General features: G+C 39.1%; 1 protein-coding gene across 9 annotated transcripts in view; it reads right to left on the reverse strand.

Annotated features, from left to right (window-relative positions):
- The window catches only part of dcp1b (decapping mRNA 1B), a 108,593-nt gene that overhangs the window by 83,848 nt on the left and 3,460 nt on the right, over positions 1-21,285 (reverse strand). For 5 of the 9 annotated variants that reach the window (XM_043709334.1, XM_043709333.1, XM_043709332.1 and 2 more), the window contains exon 2: positions 2,469-2,509. The exons of 1 other annotated variant lie outside the window; for it this stretch is intronic. In XM_043709334.1, the coding sequence (XP_043565269.1) occupies positions 2,469-2,509 (41 nt within the window). Of the gene's footprint in view, positions 1-2,468; positions 2,510-13,845; positions 13,878-13,907; positions 14,485-21,285 lie in introns of those variants that run through there. 3 more of the 9 variants (XM_043709342.1, XM_043709336.1, XM_043709338.1) reach the window with 2 other exon arrangements.

A 21,285-nucleotide genomic window follows, 5' to 3' on the forward strand; every position in this document is an offset into this window, starting at 1 on the left:
CTCAGGTTGCAGCAGCTTTAGGTATTAATTTTCCAAAGTTCTCCAGATTCAAGAAAGATTGCATTGGTTCATGCAGTAGCAAATGTAGCCCCTCTATTCAAGAGAGGGATTTGTAGAAAACAGGGAACCATATGGCCAGTTAGCTTGACATCTGTTGTGGAGAAAGTATTGAAATAAGTCATTAAAAAAAAATTGTAGCTGCACACCTGGAAAGGTTCGAGGTTATCAAGAAGAGTCAGCAAGGAATTTAGCAAGGAAAATCTTATTTGATTTATTTAATGGAACTGTTAATAAAGGGAGTATATTTAAATGTCTGAAAGACAAAAAAAAATTGGTGAGATGCCACAAGAAAAATTACCAAGAAAAACAAAAGTTCACAATGTAGATGATAATATATTTAGCATTAACACAGCATTGCTGTGTGACAGAAATGAGAAATATGCATAAATGGAACTTTTGTCAGATTGACATGATACGCTGAGTGGAATCCTGCAGGGTTCTATGCTGGTACCGCAATTTTCCGTTTACAATTTACATCAATGACAAAGGCATGGTAGCCAAATTCACAGATGATACTAAGATAGTTGGAAAGTATGTTGTGAAGACGACAAAGAAGTTAGAGATAGATAAAGAGAGGTTGAATGAGTAGAAGAAAACCTGGCAGACAAATATAATGTGGGGAAAACGTAAAGTTGTTCACTTTGGCTAGAAGAATAAAAAAGCAGAGTATTCTTTAATGGAAAATGACTGCAGAATTCCAAGGTTCAGAGAGAGATTTGTGTCTTCTGGTGCATGGGCCACCAAACATTAATAAGCAGGTACAGTTTATAATCAAGATGACAAATGGGATGCTATCCTTACTGCAAGAGAAATTGAACACAAAAGTAAAGATAACAGCAAAGTGTGGTAGATGCTGCCTCAGAGGTAGGCCATTGAATATTTTTTTAAGACAAGGTGGATAGGCAGGGAAAAAAAAATCAAAGACTATTGGGAATAGATTGATGATCACATTGGATAGTAGAGCAGGCTTGAGGGGTTGAATAGTCCACTTCTTGTCCTATTTTGTATATTTGTATGACATCGAAAGGCCAATTCTCTAAAGTGGATACCTAGGTAACATATATTCCAGGGACATCTGGTAAGCAGAGAATTGCAACCTTTGTAAAATATGCATGAATAGCTACTGGCAAGTTGAAATATTGGTTCATAATGATGACCCAAAAACGAGGCCCATGGACTAGCAGAGTGGGTTCATAAGAAAGCACAGTGCAAGTATTGATATTGTGTCCAGATAATACTGTCAGAAAGAGAACATATACCAGAGAAAAAAGGTGCTACAACTGTAAATAGAGTTATCTATTAATAGCTGCAATGACAGACATCAAACAGAGGCCATAGCTTAAATGGATTATGCAATGAAATAAAGTTCTCAATAATATCTCACAATATACTCAGAAGTCCTTAGGATCTTAGCATTTTAGTAGCTGGAAATAAACTTGAAGATAAACTAATGAAATGCAATTAGATAGTCAGTGATGACTAGAAAACTTTGTTGTTTCATAGAATTAAAAGGTGTAAAGAAAAATTGTGCCACAGTTTAGCACATGACATGGAAAGTGTATAACTCAAAATCTCCTTATTTTCTACTTTTATACAACCTTGTTTTAAATGTAGTCTAGCCATGAAATTTCCTTCGTGAGCACAGCCAGAAATATGTAAATGTAACCATTCTGGGTGCCTCACAGAGCTCAAATTTATTGCTAATCTTTTAAGTATAAAACTAAATATTCAATGGAGACAATAACTGCAAACAATTGGTTCCACCATCTCTTTGTCATATCATCTGGATGACAAATTTAGGTTGATAATTAAATGCAATATTCATTGTACACTACACCACACAGTCAGAGATAACCACTGTTGACAAAAATGCGAAACCAAGGTTCCATCTGCACTCTCAAGTGGACATCAAAAGGTTCTTGGAAACATTAGTAAAGAGCAGAAGAATGATGTCTAGTGACTTAACTAACATTTATCCCTCAAACAATATTAGTTAAAACAACATTCTTGTCATTGTCACATATAAGGGCCTTAGAGTATGAAAAGTACCCAGCATGTTTCCTATAGTAAAGCAGTGTTCACAATTCACTATACTTCATTGAATCTAAAAAGTCTAGGACAATGAGATCATTCAAAGCAGTACAGAAATACAAATCTCGCAAATTTATTACCAAGGTAGAGTTGCAACTTTCAGAAGGGGAAATATAATCAAATAGATGGCTGAAACACATCAAGAAATTTGGTGATATTATACTTGCACACAAAATTTTGTAATCTTAAAGCAACTGGTGCATGACCAGATTACGCAAGTTTCTTGTCACAAACACAGAGGACATTCAAGGTCATTTAGTGCATTTAACAAAATGAACCATCACAGGTAAATAGAATTATTTCCTAATTGTTCATACCTTGCATAAACAAATAAGGTCCCTTCGACGTCAGTCTTCTCCTGTGATTAAAAGGGAAAATTCATATAGCCTTTAATATTTAAGAAAGTCATGCATCATATGGTACAGGAAATTAGCAGAAACTCAGTGTAAACAAAATTGTGAAAAATCACAATTTAAAACTAAGATGTGGCACAATATTTTGACAAGTCATCTGAAAGCTTCTGCATTAGTGTGCTAAATTTCTCTCACATGAGATACCTGGACCAAAATCAGGCTATCTAGGGAATAAGGAGAAAGTGAGGTCTACAGATGCTGGAGATCAGAGCTGAAAATGTGTTGCTGGAAAAGCGCAGCAGGTCAGGCAGCATCCAGGGAACAGGAGAATCGACGTTTCGGGCATAAGCCCTTCTTCAGGAATAAGCCAAACCAACTGAATTCAAAAGAAAGCTAAACCCCATTTCATATTGTCAACTTAAGTATTAACAGAGAATTATACAAGTACAAAAGACAGTATGTTTTGAACAAAGTTCACTCAAGGTTTAAGATCAGCTTGAGAATAAGTCATCATTCTATCTTTTCCAATAAATGAAATGTGACTCACTTTGTGCTTTGGCTTAAAACTGAAAAAAAGAAGTTTGAAAGCTTGCAACTGAGTTAAGTTTTCAAAAATGGCTTTTATATGTATTTTGAGCATGTGCAATGTCAATTAAAGTGCGAAACAAAAGCAGACGTTGCTGGAGAAACTCAGCAGGTCTGGCAGCATCTAAGAAGAGAAAGCAGAATTAACATTGAGTCCATGATTGTTCTTTACACAGGTTTTGCCAGCGCTGCTACATTTCTCCAGCAATTTGTTTTTATTTTAGATCTTCAGCATCTGCAATCTTTGCTTTATTTAAGCCAACTGAATTACCTCTTGCAAAGTGTAGATTATGCTTGAAAATAATACACAAAAGGTGCTCAGTAGTTGTAAATCATTCACTCTCAGTTCCATTAATGCAGCCATATAAGACATAACAGCAGGTTATAATGAAGATGGCCATTTTATTCAACTACAAGCTTAGGAAAAATAAGGTGCTATCAAATATGAGCAATTACTGAAGAAACAGTAATTTATTAAAAGCTGCAGTTGCAGGAAGTCTGGGAACAATATCTGCGAAGAGAACAGACAAATTGATCTTTCAGGCATGGAACCTTCAGAGTAGTATAAGTGTGCACGCCTGGCAAAAAGCAAATTCATTGCCAAAATTATTCTTAAAATTTTGATGAACTCCACACTAATCCTTTGAGAATGAAACATACTTAAAGATCATTAACTGAATCAGATATACTGAATGGGAAGATAACAGTGAGAGGTTATAGTAATTCTTCAACAACTGGAGGTTTATGTATGTGCATACATGCAAGGCAATTAATGTGCAGAAATTTGGAAAATATTCGCTATTGCCAAGATGAAATTGGATGCTTTCTGTTAGCTGGGTAAACCTACAAATTAATAGCAAATAAGAAGTTTACCAAACGATTATTGCAAAGAATAGAGATCTTGGTCAAGGGATATAATTTTATCCTTTATGCACTGTTCTGCAATTTTGGAGAATGAAATGCAATTGCCACTAATGATTCTGTTATTGCCAAGTCCAGCTGTTTTTTAAAAATTCTTTCATGGGCAAGGTCAACATTTGTTGTCCATCGCTAATTGCCTTTGAACTGAGTGACTTGTTTGGCCATTTCAGAAGGCAGTCAAAAGTCAACTCCATTTCTGTAGCTCTGGAGTCACATGTGGACAAGATCAGATATGAATGGGATGACTTCCTTCCCCAAAAGGACATGAATGAACCAGAGGAGTTTCTACAACAAAAGACAATGGTTTCATGATTGATTATTACTAAGATTAGCTGAATTCCTGCTTTTATTGAAATTTTTAACAATTGAATTTAAATTCCAACAGTTGCCATGATGAGATTTAAAGCCACATTGCTTTTGCAAATAGCCAGGACCTCAGGATCATTAGCCCAGTGGCATTACCAACAGATCACCATCTCAATCATCTCCACTGGATCCATCTTCTGTTTCTTTACTTTTCTCATTAGCAAACCTTTTATATTATTCTTCTTCTATCATCCTCTGTGTTTGATTCAGCATGTTATGTACACCAAGAAATTAGCACTGAGGGACCATCTACTTGTGTCTAAAAAAATTATTGCTGAAAGTCATGGGAAGCACGGTGGCACAGTAGTTAGCAGAGTTGCCTCACAGTGCCAGAGACCCAGGTTCAATTCCCGCCTCAGGCGACTGACTGCGTGGAGTTTGCACATTCTGCGTGGGTTTCCTCTGGGTGCTCTGGTTTCCAAAAATGTGCAAAATCTTTTTTTTTGGTTAAGTTTTAAGAACTTATTTTTGAAACATAAGTTCTTAAAACTTAACCAAAAAAAAAGATTTTTTTTTTAATTTTAAGAGGTTTGGAGAATATCATTAGCAATATTTAGTAATTAAACAAATACACTTACATTTTCATGAGAACAATATATAAAGGGACAGAGCAGGCATCTCAGTGAGAGTGGAGCAGAGAATTAAATTACCAAATAACTGGAGGCTCAGGAGCATGCTCACCAATTAAAAGGTAGAGTGATCGCCCAGTTTGCGTTTGGTCAGGGCTGTAGAAACAGCACTGCAAGCTGTGAATGCACTATATTAAATTTAATGTACAAATAAATGGCTCTTTCACTTAGACAGAGACTCACAGTTGTGAAAAAGAAAGGCACTAAAAGGGCTGGTGTTGTATCGTGCAGCAAACAAGTCTTCAGAATGCTCAAAGGGAAGGGATTGTATGCTTGGTTATGGCATTGTGGCTTAAAGTGGCAGAAATAATAAGGATAAATATTCAAGAGGGAAGGCTAATAGGATTCCCCATGTCCTTAGCTTTGATACAATTGTTGTTTTAAGTGAGAGGTGAAATCTGGGAAATAAGATCTGCAAGATTGAGGAGCAATGGAGGAGTATCCACAGAAAGACATATAGGAAGTATCAGTGTGAAAGTTAGGATCATCAGAACAGGTGCCATGGACACTAAGAAACTAAGAATAGAATAAAGATCTTAGGGGTATCAGAGTGGGATGCTCAAGAGCAGATAGGAGGCCAAAGTTAAGAAGAATCTGGTTCAGGCATTTTATGGAGAGGGGAAGCCAGCAACGCAAATAGGTGATGGAGTGAAAAATAAATTTTCTGAATATTGTGAAGACTATAAAGTTCATTTAAAATTGAAATCCTCTCTCAAAACTCCTCTCAAACTTTTTCCTTTCCAGTATATCTTGTTATGGGAAGTTCTTATCCCTTTAACCATTTTTGCAACCTTTCCAGTATTTTCATGAAAGCATTCGCATTCTGCCTGAAGAGTGGTGCTCTGGATTGGACACTTTAGTTGAGGTCAAGCCAATGTTTCAAGAGTTTCATTACAGGAATGTTGTCAGGGCTTAAAAATTATAGCCGTGAGAAAAGATGAATACGCTAGGGTCATTTACCTTAGAACAGAAGAGATTAAGAGGTGAATTAATTGAGGTGGTCAAAATATTATGGAAGTTAAACAGGGTGCTGTAACTTTTCTATGGTTCTAACATCTTTGAATTGTTTTGTCCTGTGTGCCTCTGTATATAATGCCCCGGATCTCTTATGCTTTTTTAAGCAACTCTTCAATCTGCTATTCCATCTTCAATGGTTCATGCATATGTACCTCCTTCTATGGGGTCTCATGACATAGTGCTCATAACTCTAAGCCAGAAGATCCAAGTTCAATTTCTACCAGCCTTGGAGAGTTTTGATCTAAATTAGTTTGAAGGAATGTCTGAAACCTAATGGAATGAGGGAACTAATGGAAATATTAATTCAGGCTTAAATTAAATGTGAATTAGTGTGCAAATTTGAGGGGCTAGTAATCAGTGGGAGTAAAAGGTCTGAAGGTTGAAATGCTTCCCCGGTTCTAGCTTTAAGGGCAGCTCCTTAGTACTGGGGAAAATAAAAAGTGGAAGAAGACATAGACAGGACTAAAAAAAAGGAAGTTCTGCCAAGGGAGTAGGAGTAGCTAGGAACTAATGTTTGAAATACTATGGCAAGCCAGGAACAAATTAGTACAAAACAAATAAGATGGCTGCATTTATGGGCAACACCATAGCGAGGTGGAGCATTACGGTGGCAAGTTGTCTAACAATTAATCAGCTTTTGTTGAAATCAGGGACCTGCTGTAAGAATTGAGAAACAACATGTTTTTTCCCCTTTACATCTCAAAGATATACATGACGTGATATTTTAGCCTTTTCTTCTCTGCCTTCCATAAGGGAGAATAGATCCCTTCAGTTCATACTTTTTTGAATTTTCACAGGTCCAGAAAACCAAAAATGTGCCTCAGAAGCTTTTGCTTTCGATTAATGTAAGCTTATAAAATCTCAGTTCAGATAAACTGATGGACAAATTTGTAACTCAGACTATGATTGGTTGTTATGTGCTGGCTTGACAAGACACATGCAAGTGCACATGGACAGTGATCAGATTTTCGTTAGGAGCAACAAATTCTCAGATCTCATTTCAGAGAGAATGTTCATGAAAGATCAGCATGGGCAAATGGGTTTGATTCGTGGGACAATGGCACCAATATGGAGGAAAGAAGATGCTGTGCCACTGGGATTGCCTTCACCTTGAACTGTGCAGGAACCAGTGACTAGCAAAACACATAACATGGCCTCTAGGGAGTGTTTTACATTAACTTATACTAAATAGTGAGGTGGGTGTAGAGGGCAAAGGCCAGTCTAAATTGCGCTGTTGCATGTGTGTAGCCACTATGCGGTTCCATGCATGGACCTCAGAGGCTCGCACAGCAGGAAGAAAAATTGGAGGGACTGCATGTTTTTTCAGAAGGGTGGTTTATACATGAAATAGAAGAAATAGGCCAATTTGTAGGCTCTCATGCTTGCTCCAAATCTCAACTCCTCTTTCATACAAGCTCCTTATATCCCTGAACTCTTTGATATTTCAAAAATCTACCCATCTCCTCTTTAAATATTTTCAGTGATCTAACATCTGCAACTCTCTGGGACAGAATTTCAGACACCTCTACCCTCTAGGAGAAATCATTCTTTTGCATCTCAGTTTTAAATGAGTGCCCCCTCATTCTGTAATAATGTCTCCTAATTTGAGATTATCCACATGTAGAAACAAATGTTTCAACATTTACCCTGTCAAGCCCTCTCAGGATCTTGAATGTTTCAATAAGATCATCCCCTAACTCGGATATTCACAACTTTAATTATTAAGGGCCTAACCTGTTTAGTCATTCTTGATAAGTCAACTCATTCACCCCAGGAATCAACTGAGTGAATTTCTTTTGAATAGCCTCCAGTGTCACTGCTTGTTTTAAAAAAAAAGGGGACCAAAACTGTACACAGTACTTTAGGTGCAGCCTCACCAACAGCCTGCACAGTTGTAATAAGACTTCCGCGGTTTTAAAACTCCAAACCCCGAGCAATAAAGGACAACATTTCATTTGCTGCCCTTAATTACTTACAGCACCCACATGCTACCTTGTTGTGATTTATGCACACTACCACCCAGATCTGTCTGTACTGCACTTTTTTCCAAGTCTCTCTCCATTTAAATTTTGATTTTTCTATCAGAGTGCATGACCTCACATTTTCCTGCATTAAAATCCATGCACTCACCCATATCCATATCCCCTTATGTTCTCATCATGACATACCTTCCCACTTATATTTGTATAATCAGAAAATGTAGATATATTACACTCTGCCCTCCTCCAAGTCATTAATATAGATAATAAATGGCTGAAGCCCGAGAACTGATCCGTGTGGCATTCTACTAGCTACATCTTTCCAATCTGAAAAAGAACCATTAATCCTGACTCTGTCTTCTGCAAGCTAACCAATACTGTCAGCTCCAACTTGGGTAGTAATCTTATGTGGCATCTTATGTAGAGCCATCATAAATACACTGCATCATCAGTTCACGTTTACCAAAGGTTTGTTATATCCTCAAAATAATTCTAGTAAATTTTTCCAACATGATTTCCCCTTCAAAAAACCATGCTGACTCTGCTTCATTGTGTTGTGCTTTTCTAAATATTTTTCTATTTCTATTTTATTCCTTAATAATGGACTCAAGCCTTTCCAAACGTTTGGCTAACTGGTCTATAATTTTCCTACTATATGTCTCTGTTCCTGATGAGGGGAGTCACATTAGCAATTTTCCAATCTTCTGGAACACCCCAAGGATCCATCGAGTTTTGGAATATTTTGAAGATTGTCTCCACGATCTCTGTTGCCACCCCCAGTAAAACCCTTGGACGGCCTTCTCCACCCAAGCTTTCAGGCCCTGTAGACTGCTCTGTCTTGAGATCCATTATTTTATCAAATACTTCTTTCCTCATGTTAGAGACTGTTAGAATAGAAAGTCCCCCCATTAGCATCTTATTTAACTGTTATCGTAGAATCCCCAACAGTGTGGAAACAGGCCATTAGGTCCATGTCGACACCGACCCACTGATGAGTAACCATCCCAAACCCATTCCCCTACCCTACTAATCTACATTTACTCCTGACTAATGCACCAAACTTACACATCCCTGAACACAATGGACAATTTAGCATGGCCAATTCACCTAACCTTCAGATTTTTGGATTGAGTGAGGAAACCAGAGCACCCAGAGGAAACCCACGCAGACATGGGGAGAATGTGCAAACTCCACACGGAGAGTTACCAGAGGCAGGAATCAAACCCGGGTCCCTGGCGTTGTGAGGCATTGGGATGTTTATTGCATATTCCACCATGAACAACAATGCAAAATGCTGGCTTCAATTAGTTGTCATTTCCCTGTTCTCTATCATTAATGCCCCCATTGAATTCTCTAAGGTGCCTATACTTGCTTCAGCTACTCTCTTTTTATATGCTCAGGAGTTCTTGCCATCTGTTTTCACACTTCTTGCCAATTTACTTATACATCCAATTTTCTCTTTTTATTCGCTTTTTAGTCATCTGCTGCTGGCTCCCCCCAAAAAAATCCAATTGTTTGGCCTACCACTAGTTTGTGTCACTTTGTATGCCTTTGTTTTTTGATTGAATACTTTTTTAAAATCTGCTATGTTAACTATGGGTAGTTCACCCTTACTACCAGAAATAAACATTTGCTGAGTGTTATGAAACATCTGATTAAGTCTTTACAATGACTCATCCACTGACTTGCCCTTCAGACTATTTTCCCAATCTGTACCTCCTTCTTCATACTTCTCTAACTGCTTGAGTCTATTGGTTTGAACCAGAGCTGTTCTTCAACAAAGAAGATTTTGAAGTTTGACCAAGTTGTGATTGATATCCTTAAACAGGAGATCTCTTCTTAAATCCTACGTCATTATATATAACCAGGTCTAAAATAGCCTATTCTAGGGGTTGCTTCTGCATCTTACTACAAAACACATCACAGAATTTATTCGACAAGTTTGCCTTCCATGTTACCCAAATTCATTTGGAAGATTTTGCTCAAGAGAAAGTACAAGCAGTGGTGCAAGGTAGTGATAACCTGTGGTGATTGAAAGAGATAAAAACAAACAAAAAATTCAGCAGGTCAGATGAAACGTTATCAACCCAAAAGGTCAACCTTGCCTCCCTCCACAAATGCTGTCTCACCCTCCTGAGCTTTTCAGTATCATTACTTTTCTTTAAGACTTACAGTATTCACAATATTTTACTTTTTACTGTGACAGGAAATGACAAAGAAGCATACAAATGCACCAACATATAAAGTCAGAGTAGACAAAAGCCATAAAAAGACAGAAATAAGAGCTTTCTATTTGAATATACAGAGCCATACAATGGATGAGTCAAATGGAAATAACTAAAATGCTATGACAGCGTCTCTGGAGAAATACTGCAAAATGGCTACAGCTGGACACCTGAATATTAAAAAGGAAGACAGGAAAATCAAAAGGATGGGTAGCTCTGTTAATCAAGGGTCAATCACCTGGAATACATGGATGATGGACTATACCCAAGGGTTCTGAAGGAAACAGATGGTGACACATTGGTGGTGATCTTTCAGGAATTACTGGAGTCAAGAAGAATCTGGAAAATGGCTAATTTTAAAGGGTTTAAAGGGTGGCGGAGACAGAAGATGGGAAATTATAGGCTTATTAGTCTAACCTCAGATGCTGACAAGACTTTAGAGTCTATTATTAAGGATGAGATTGCAGAGTACTTGGAAGTTCATGGTAAAATAGGTTGAGTCATCACGGTTTCATCAAGGGGAGGTCATGCCAGAGAAATCTGTAAGAATTCATTGAGGAAATGAGCAGGTTAGACAAGAGAAGAACCAATGGACATGCTCTATTTGGATTTCCAGAAGGCCTTTGACAAGGTGTCACTTAGCAGGCTGCTAAATAGGAGAGTGGCCATGGTGTTAGAGACAAGGTACTGGCGTGATTAAGAGGATTGGTTGACTTACAGAAGGCAGAGAGTGGGGATAAACTGATCTTTTTCAGGATGGCATCTGGAGACTAGTGGAATTCCACAGGAGTCTGTGTTGGGACCACAGCCAGTCACCTTCTATATTTAAGATATGGACTCAAAAAACGTGGTACTGGAAAAGCACAGCCAGTCAGGCAGCATTCGAGGAGGAGAGTCAACGTTTTGAGCATAAGCTGTCTTCATGTGCTCAAAATGTCGACTCTCCTGCTCCTCAGATGCTGCCTGACCAGCTGTGCTTTTCCAACACTACACTTTTTGACTCTGATCTCCAGCATCTTTCTCCTACATTAAAAGATAAAGATGAAGGAACAGAGGGCATTATTGCTAAGTTTTCAGAGGACGAAGATAGGTGGAGGGACAGGCAGGAGCAGGAAGGCTGAAGATTTTGGACAGGCCACGAGAGTGGGCAAAGAAGCGGCAGATGAAACATAATGTGGGAAAGTGAGAGGTTATGTACTTTGGTGGAAAGAATAGAGGTGCAGACTATTTTCTAAATGAGGAAAAGGCTTCAGAAATCTGAAGCATAAAAAAGGATTTGGGAAACCTAGTTCTGGATTCTCTTAAGGTTAACATGCAGGCCGAAGTGACAATTAAGAAGTTAGCATTCGTTTCAGAAGAGTTAGAATACAAGAGTAGGGATGTACTGCTGAGGCTGTCTTAGGCTCTGGTCAGACTACATTTTGACTACTGTGAGCAGTTTTGGCTCCATATCTATGGAAAGATGAGCTGGCCTTGGAGAGGGTCCAGAGAAGGTTTACAAGAATGGCCCTGGGGACAAAGGGTTTGTTATATGAGGAGCGGTTGAGGCCTCTGTCTGTACTGGATGGAGTTTAGAAGGATGAGGGAGATCTCATTGAAACTTACAGAATGGACATGGAGAAGTCGAGTAGGAAAGATTCAGACTAGAATGCACAAGCTTCAGAGGGAAGTGACAACTCTTTAGAACTGAGATGAGAGAGAATTTCTTCAGCCAGAAAGTGGTGAATCTATGGAAGTCGTTGCTGCAGAAGGCTGTGAAGACCACATAATTGAGTGTGCCTAAATCAGAGAAAGATATGTTCTTGAATAGTAAAGGGATCACAGGTGACGGGGAGAAGGCAGGAGAATGGTGCACACTTTTTGGACTGAATGGCTTAAATCTGCTACTTTATCTAACCTTATAATCTAAGGACGATATGGAGTACATCAGTGAGAAATGAGAAATCAAAATGAATAATGAGGTTGGGTGGTAATATGAAATAGAAGCTACTGATGACAATTGATGTTCAGCTACATTATAAGACAGGGTATAAATAATAAAAATAATCAGTTCTTGTAAGAAAGGGACTGCAATAAAATTGTGGGAAATTTTACTCTTCCAATAAAGTGAATGAATCGAGGACAAAGATAGCCTGACAAATTGAGTTCACAGAAGGTACATGGGCCAGTTTCTTAAAACTGGAGATTCTGAAACCAGCCAGGGAACAAGCCATTGGTAATTATCAGATTTAAAGGTTGTATGTTTGCTTGCTAAACAGGCAGGTTTGTTTTCAGTCATTTCATCACCAGTGAGTCTCCAATGAAGTGTTGGTATTCGATCCCGCTTGCTATTGGTGTCTTGGTCTGTTGTGGTGGGTGATATCATTTCCAGTTCTTTTTCCTCAGAGGTTGGTAAATGGGGTCCAAATTGATGTGTTTCTTGGTGGAGTCCATCAATTTGGACCCCATTTACCAATCACTGAGAAAAAGAACTGGAAATGATATCACCCACCTTAACAGACCAAGCCCCATAAATAGAAAGCAGGACAGTACACCAACGCTTCACTGGAAGCTCACTGATGACGTTACCGAGCATGGTGACAAAACTTCTGAAAACAAACCTGCCAGCTCAGCAAGCAAACTCACAATTTGAACCTCAACCTGAGCTAAAAATCTTCTCAAAAATTGCATACACCAGATTAAAAATTAAACAAGATTAATAAGTGAAGGATCATTACCTATAAATATTTACATATAATCAAACTTTAATTTGAAATTTGGAAACTAGAGTCCCTCACTGAATTCTTAAAAGCAATATAAACAGTATACAGACAGTGTAAGCTAAAGTGGACTGGGAAACTAAGCTACATAACTTAAGAACATAAAAAACACAGTGGTAGACATTTAAGGAGACCCTTGATAGCTCTTAAAACCATTTTCCATTGAAAAAGACAGAAGAAGAATGGACCATTTGTGGCTAATTAAGTTAAGGATGATATGAATTTGAAAGAAAAGATGCACAATGCTATAAATATTAGTGATCATTAACTTTTAAAACAAAATTCAAACTCTGAATTATATGAAAATAAATCATTCCACATTTTACATGAAACTTTATACAGATATGAATGAAACAAAGCATATATACTATTAACTTAAAAGCGTATTTTGTAAACCCATATTATTTAACACAACTGCAGGAGATGTACTCATCACATATGCAGTTGCAGTGACTGTGATATCATTGTCTTTTAACTTAAGTTTTGCAAATGATTACTCTCAAATATTGCACTGCTAACAACACTGAGATAGCCATACCCACCATATTCTCAACTTTTTAAAATATGTAGGTGCATTGTTTAAAGTGTGGGAATTACTGTGATTAAGTGCAGGAACTGGTGTATATTTTGTATAAAACAAGGCCAGCAAACAAATCACCAGGGAGGATGGAGAAGCAGGGTAGTGAGAAATGCAATGAAGAAAAATGAATGAAGCACCATGTGGGGCAGCAAGAGGAAAGCTGTGAACAGCATGGAATGTGGACGGAAAATGGGGCAGCAATGAAAAGATAGCAACAACAGGCAAATTACTTTTGGCTCCAATGCAGTGTTAGTGCAGAGATAACGTAAACAGCACTAACTTCCTGTACAGGTGCATTGGCAGGAAATCCACCAACGTTTAAGCTCAGAAGTCCAAACAGACCTTTTATTTGTTCTGAATTTGATCCAACAGCTTTCTATACATTAGAAATCTTGAGGGTTCTCTCAGTTCTTCATGAACCAATTAAGATGTGCCACAGCTCTTAAGAAATCATTTTTACACTTCTCAGTTTCCCAGTTTGGCAAGTTGACTTCCAGAGTATTGTCTCTCTCTGCAAGGAATCCACTACTGATCTCTGACTGACCTGTGCAGGCAGATCTGACACTTTTCCTTCCTCATTCAATCAAACTTTTACATTAGGTGTATAGGCTACACTATTAAATCCTGCTTAGTGACCCAGAACAGGAACATTCCCAGTCTTAAAAGATCTTTATGTTCTTTGACGTGACTTTTGGCATATACATAATTGCCTTTGCACAGACTTCCAAGCTGACTGTACTTGTTTCTGTGAAAACAAATACAGATAAGCGCCATAAAAAGGGTAGTTCCCTGAAATCTAATCCATGGTAATATCACAAGTCAAAATCCTGGAACACTCTTCTTAACAGCACAGTGGTCTTGCAGCAGTTCCAGAAAGCAGCACATCACCCTTTTAGGTTCAATAAGGAACGTCCAAATCCTAGAAACAAATAAAAAAAAGGCCCAGGTAGCGATTTAAACAAAAGTATCGTTCACTTTCAAAACAGCTGTTTGATTCTGGGAACTGCATTAATAATTTTTATTCCTCAGAGGGTTGGAGGGTTTAAGCTATGAGAAGAGGCTGATGAGGCTGGGGCTATTTTCCCTGGAGCGTCAGAGGCTGAGGGGTGACCTTATGGAGGTTTATAAAATCATGAGGGGCATGGGTATGGTATATAGACAAGGTCTTTTCCCTGGGGTAGGGGACCCCAAAACTAATGGACATAGGTTTAAGGTAAGAGGGGAAAAAATTTTAAGAGGCAATTTTTCACGCAGAGGGTGGTGCATGTGTGGAGTGAGCTGCCAGAGGAAGAAGTGGAGGCTGGTACAATTACATTTAAAAGGCATCTGGACGTGTGTATGAATAGAAAGGGTTTAGAGGGATATGGGCCAAATGCTGGCAGTGGGCCGCGATTTAGCGCGGATATCTGCTCGGCATAGACAGGTTGGGCTGAAGAGTTTGTTTCCATGCTGTATATCTTTGACTCTATGACTAAATAAGAAGTCTAGTAAGACAACCATTATTTTCACTGTAAAACCAATGTTTACAATGTTTTTAACTTCCTTAGAAGAGGGAACCAACTATGTAATTGAAACTGCACAGGTTTTTAAATGCAACTTCAACAGCATGTTCTGACAGTCTGAATTTATGAGAAATGCCACTGTTAGATGAAGAAAAACAGATTTAACCAACATATATGTACAGAAATCCAACATCTAAATGCTGGACATCTCTGAAAACAAGTGCAAATGCCCAAAAAGCTGCCTTTGAGGCAAATCTCTAACTATTGTGCTTGATGCACATAGTGGAAGCTTGCAATTTTGTCACCAACAACTTGGAGCTCTGACAGTGGTAGAAAAGGCCAATTCATGTGACTAAGTTATTCAGTAAATAACATTTACATTAGGATAACTGAAGTGCACTGCTGTTACCACTATTATTCCTGCACCTCTAACAGCTCAGGAAACTTGCTTCTCTATCTTTGCATCTAATTAGTGACCTCTCGAATGCAACAGTGAATGTAATGAAAACTTTATTGTTTCTTATCTCTAAATAAATTCTGTATTTGATTCTTTTAGGATATCTCTCTCTAACACTGTCGTTTCCTTCAAAGTAAACACAGTGACCAACTCCATTTTTGTCTTTCCCCATCCTTCCTGTGTCCCAAGTAACCAGGCATAATTAGTATGCAGTCCTTCCTCTTTCAGCCAAGCATCTGTCATCATCAAAACAACCTACACTTGTAGCTCATAACCACTTTCATTATACTATGAATTTTCATACAAGCAGGATCAAGGAGCCAAATGGCCTACTCATGGTGATCATGTAAACCCGAATTAGATTTTATTGCATTTCCTCTTGGCCTGACCCCATGCAATACCTTAATATTTTTACAGTGCAATTTATTTCTCCAACCAATTATGCACCTTATTTTTCTTTTTGCTACATCCTTGTTCCAATTTCCCAGCAAATTAGTTAAAAACACTCTGCAGTACAAACTGTTTCAGGAGGACAATAACTTTAGGACCAAAGTACAGCTCATCTAATCCGCAGTTTCACCTTTCCCTAACTAGTCACAATCTATTTGATGGAATCCCTACAGTGGGTAAACAGGCCCTTTGACCCAACAAGTCCACACCGAACCTCCAAAGAGTAAGCCACTCAGACCTATTCCCCTATTCTCTGATTCTACATTTATCCTTTCCTGATCCTGAGGAAGGGCTTTTGCCCTAAATGTCAATTCTCCTGCTCCTTGGATGCTGCCTGACCTGCGGTGCTTTTCCAACACCATATTCTAGAGTCTGATCTCCGGCATTTGCAGTCCTCACTTTCTCCTACCCTATATTTACCCCGACTAATGCACCTAACCTACACATTCCTGAACACAGTGAGCAATTTAGCATGGCCAATTCACCTAACCTGCGTTCTTTGGACTGTGGAAGGAAACCAGAGCATCCAGAGAAAACCCACGCAGACACTATGAGAATGTGCAAACTCCACACAGACAGTCACCAGAGGCTGGAATGGAACCAGAGTTCCTGGCTGTATGAGGTAGCAGTGCTAACCACTGAGCCACTGTGCCACCCACAGTGCACATCTGCAGTCATACAGTAATCTGCTTTATGCTCCTATTTCTATCCTTAGTAGAGATATTAACTGTTTACTAATCTCCTTCCTGGTTCATGAAGTCTTCCTACTGGTCTTGATTAGATTCCCTACAGTGTGGAACAGGCCCTTCGGCCCAGCAAGTCCACGCCGACCCTCCGAAGAGTAACCCACCCAGACCCATTTCCCTCTGGCTAATGCACCAAACACCATAGGTAATTTAGCATGGCCAATTCACCTAACCTGCACATCTGTGGACTGTGGGAGGAAACCGGAGCACCCGGAGAAAACCCACACAGACACGGGGAGAATGTGCAACCTCCACACAGACAGTTGCCCGAGGCTGGAATCGAACCTGGGGCCCTGGTGCTGAAAGGCAGCAGTGTGAACCACTGAGCCACCATGCCGCCCCTCTAAATATAAAATTGATTAGCTAGCATAACACTACAATACTCTTTCCCCTCCTCTACCATTATTCCTCTTTTTACCTATGTTATTGGTACCACTGTCAACCATGGCCACACTTAAACTTAATCACTGCAGACACCAAACAACTATTTTTTATTTTAACTGCTTCTTTTTCTTCTCCTTTAACATGTACCCAACCCTTATCCCACTATTCCTATAGGAGGACTGGTCACCTGTTGCTCAATTTAAACTCAATTCTCTTTGTCCCATCCAAGGTAGTTTTCACTGAGACCCATATCTAATGCAACAGAACCTATTTTTACCAACTAGTCAACTTGTCCAAATGGCAGCTGACATAAATGGCACCCTCCAGTATTTCCAGACTTAGTAATACACTCAGGTTTTATTCATTATCTCACAATCTTCCAACTCCACTTTTCAACTCTAACTCACTCACTTTGCTCTATGAATTAGCTGATCATAAACAATGCATCTATAGCTATAGTTTCTATGCCAATGCTGATATATCACTTCCAAACTCCAACAAAATTCCATTTATGATAGTCTTCTCTTCATTATTCATATGCTGTTTGGCAAGATTACATACAGACATTGCAATTTAAGGCCAATGACACTAGTTCTACTTGCCATTACCACCTTTAATATCTCAATTACTTTAATTGTCTCTGATTATACAGTAAATGGCAGAACCCACAGACATGAACAGAGGACGGTGCGGGGAAAAAATAAGCACTACCGCAGTTAGGCGGTAGTGTGAGGGTAATATGAAAACAAAAGAGAAAGATCAGGAGTGTCAGACGTTCTGTTCAGTCGGGAAGCTGCATAAAAAAAGTTAAAAAAAATAAAAAAAGATAGAAAGAACAAAGGGATTTAGGCATACTGATCCACAGTTCCCTGAAAGTAGTAACAAAAGTGGATAAGGTGATCGGTCAGGGCACAGAATATAAAAATTGACAAGTCATATTGCTGTGGTATAGAACTTTAGTTAGGCCACATTTGCAATATTTTGTTCAGTTCTGGTCGCCACACTACCAGAGGAGGTAGAGACTTGGCGAGGGTACAGAAAAGACTACCAGGATGTTGCTTGATTGGGAGGGTATTAGCTAGGAGGACAGATTGGACAAATTCAGCTCGTTTCCACTTGAACATCAGAGGTTGTGGGGTTTGCCTGTTAGTAGTTTACAAACTTATGAAAGGCATGGATAGAATGGACAGTCTGAGTCCTTTCACCGAGGTTAGAAATATAATTTCTAGGGGTCATTGTTACGACATGGGGTAAACCCCTCTGCTAATTTAAACCAGCCACACAGGGAAGATTTGCCATGTGCTGTAATCTGTTAAAAGTCAAGAGGAAAAGAACTGTCTCTCCCTCAGCTCCGATACATTATCTAAAGTATGAGATCTCAGACTTTGGTCCTGACAATTTCTTTTTAATTAATTTCAAAGAGCCTCTCTCTTCATGCCTGAATATTAAGTCGAAGGGAGTGAACTGAGTAAATTTGTCTGGGGCATCTCTCATGGCAAACAATACGAATGGGATACCTTCATCCCAGTCATTCGGTAATCCTGACAGTATGCTCTCAACATAGTCTTCAAGGTCTGATGCCAACTTTCTTAAGCTCCCTGGGATTCAGGATGATATGAACTGGATTTAAAAGTGCTGTATACCTACACTATCCATAACCCCCTTAAACAGCCTAGCAGTAAAATTTGAACCTTGGTCTGACTGAATCTCTCTGGGTAGCCCACATGGCGTGAAAAGAGCTACTAACTCCTCTACCACCTTCTATGCCTTGATAACCCGAAATGGAATTACCTCCAGAAATCTGGTAAACACATCCATTATGGTTAACAAATACTGGTTCCCACTTTCAGTTCTTGGGAGGGGACCTACAAAATCACTTATAACCCACGTGAAAGGTTCTTCAAAATGTGGGAATTGGCAACAAAGGTGCTGGTTTTATTCCCCTGAGCCTTACCTACCATTTGGCATGTATGACACATATGACAAAAGTTAACCACCATCCTTGTTCATTCCAGGCCAATAAACATGTTTTTGTACCTTGGGCGAGTCTTTTGTACCCCTAGGTGACCTCCTACAGGTAGTTCATACGCAACCTGTAACACCTCCTGTCTCTATTCTACCGGCAACACAATCTGGTGCCCTTCGGCCCATTCCTCCTCTGCACTAACCTGCCCTGGTCTCCATTTCCATCTTAGAATTCTATCTTTCAGATAATAACCCTCAGAAATACTCTGTCTCTTTTTCGGAGTATGCATCCACATACATATCTGGTACCGTGTTGTCTTTCTGTTGCAAGTCCCTTCGGCTTTCAGGACTAAACACCCTCTACCTGTTCGGTTTTTCCTGCATCATTACATCAAACAGGGTGTCCATTAACTGAACCTTAACTCCATCTTTCTCTTTAGCTTTTGCTTCGTGCAGGAACTTGTGATAGTGGAATCTGGTTACTACAAAGTCTGAGAAAATACCAGGACATTTCTGTTTTAATTCCTCAGTTTCTTGGTCTTCCTTGGGCTTCTCCACAACAAGGGGTCTCGCTCCCACCTTGGATCCTGCCAAACCATTCTTAACAACAAACTGTATTCCTGGAACTGACACTGTCAATCATTCCGACTGTAACTTCCCCAGTCTTGAGTTAGCACTCCAACCTGATCTTACAAACTGTCTTAAACTTCCCTAGTGTGAGAAATTTTCCAACTCCCAAAGCTGGCACTCGAGGGAGGTTTAACACCATCAATTTAAAATGATGCGGTACAGATGCTGATCTGCATGCTAGATTTGTTTTGTATTACTGTTTGACTTTATGTATAAATCACACACCTAAAGGAATTAAAACTGTACAGAGTGGCAATCACACCCCAGCATAAATATAGTCTGAAAATAAAAAATCAAAATTGTACTCTAGCCTACACATCAACACAGTAAATAATATGACTACGTTTGGTTTTAGACATTTAGTTCTATCACTTGCACATGCTGTCAGAATACAATTAACTATCAGAAGTTCAGCCAACAGTTTTAAAAACCCTGATTGACTTAAAAATGAGCAAAAGCAAACATCCCATGGTTACAACTGACATTCAATGGCATTACCATCACTGAATCTCCCACTATCAACATCTTGCGGTTACCATTAACCAGAAATTGAACTGGTCTATCCATATAAATACTGCGGCTACAACAGCAGGTCAGAAGCTAGGAATCCTGCAACTAGTAACTCAACTCCAATCTCCACAAAGCGTGACCACTATCAACACGGCAAAAGTCAGGAGTGCGATGGAATACTTCCCACTTGTTTGGATGAGCGCAGCACAAACAACTCAAGATCTTCTCACCATCCAGAAAAAAGGAGCCACTTGATTGACACCAAATCTATAAACATTCATGCCCTCCACTATACAGAGGAGCCTCAATTATCCAAATATCAATTATCTGAAGATAATTCCAAGATCCTGCAAAAACATTACATCAACGAGGTGAGTGTTTTCGATTTACCTGTACTGAAGATGAGAAAACGCAAGCAAAACTAAACGCAAGCAGCTCAAGCATCAATGACTGGATATTTTTTCAGTTAAGGGTTGTTAACTGAAACAGTCCTTTGCAAAAGTAAATGTTTTAAGTGCGTACAAGACAATTTTCTGTTTCAGTATGTGGATGTACCTACTAGAGATGGTGTAAAACTTGACCTACTCTTGGGAAATAAGGCAGGACAGGTGACTGAGCACTGAGTCAGTGGGGAGCACTTTGGGGCCAGCGACCATAATTCTATTAGATTTAAAGTAATGATGGAAAAGGATAGACCAGATCTAAAAGTTGACGTTCTAAATTACAGAAAGGCCAATTTTGACGATATTAAGCAAGAACTTTCGAAAGCTGATTGGAGGCAGATATTCGAGGCAGATTGGAGGCAGATTGGAGGCAATTGGAGGCTGATTGGAGGCAGATGGCTGGAAAATGGGAAGCCTTCAGAAATGAGATAATGAGAATCCAGAGAAAGTATATTCCTGTTAGGGTGAAAGGAAAGGCTGGTAGGTATAGGGAATGCTGGATGACTAAAGAAATTGAGGTTTTGGTTAAGAAAAAGAAGGAAGCATATGTAAGGTATAGACAGGATAGATCGATTGAATCCTTAGAAGAGTATAAAGGCAATACGAGTATACTTAAGAGGGAAATCAGGAGGG

Source organism: Chiloscyllium plagiosum, chromosome 19 (assembly GCF_004010195.1).
Source record: "Chiloscyllium plagiosum isolate BGI_BamShark_2017 chromosome 19, ASM401019v2, whole genome shotgun sequence".
Taxonomy (NCBI): Eukaryota; Metazoa; Chordata; class Chondrichthyes; order Orectolobiformes; family Hemiscylliidae; genus Chiloscyllium; species Chiloscyllium plagiosum.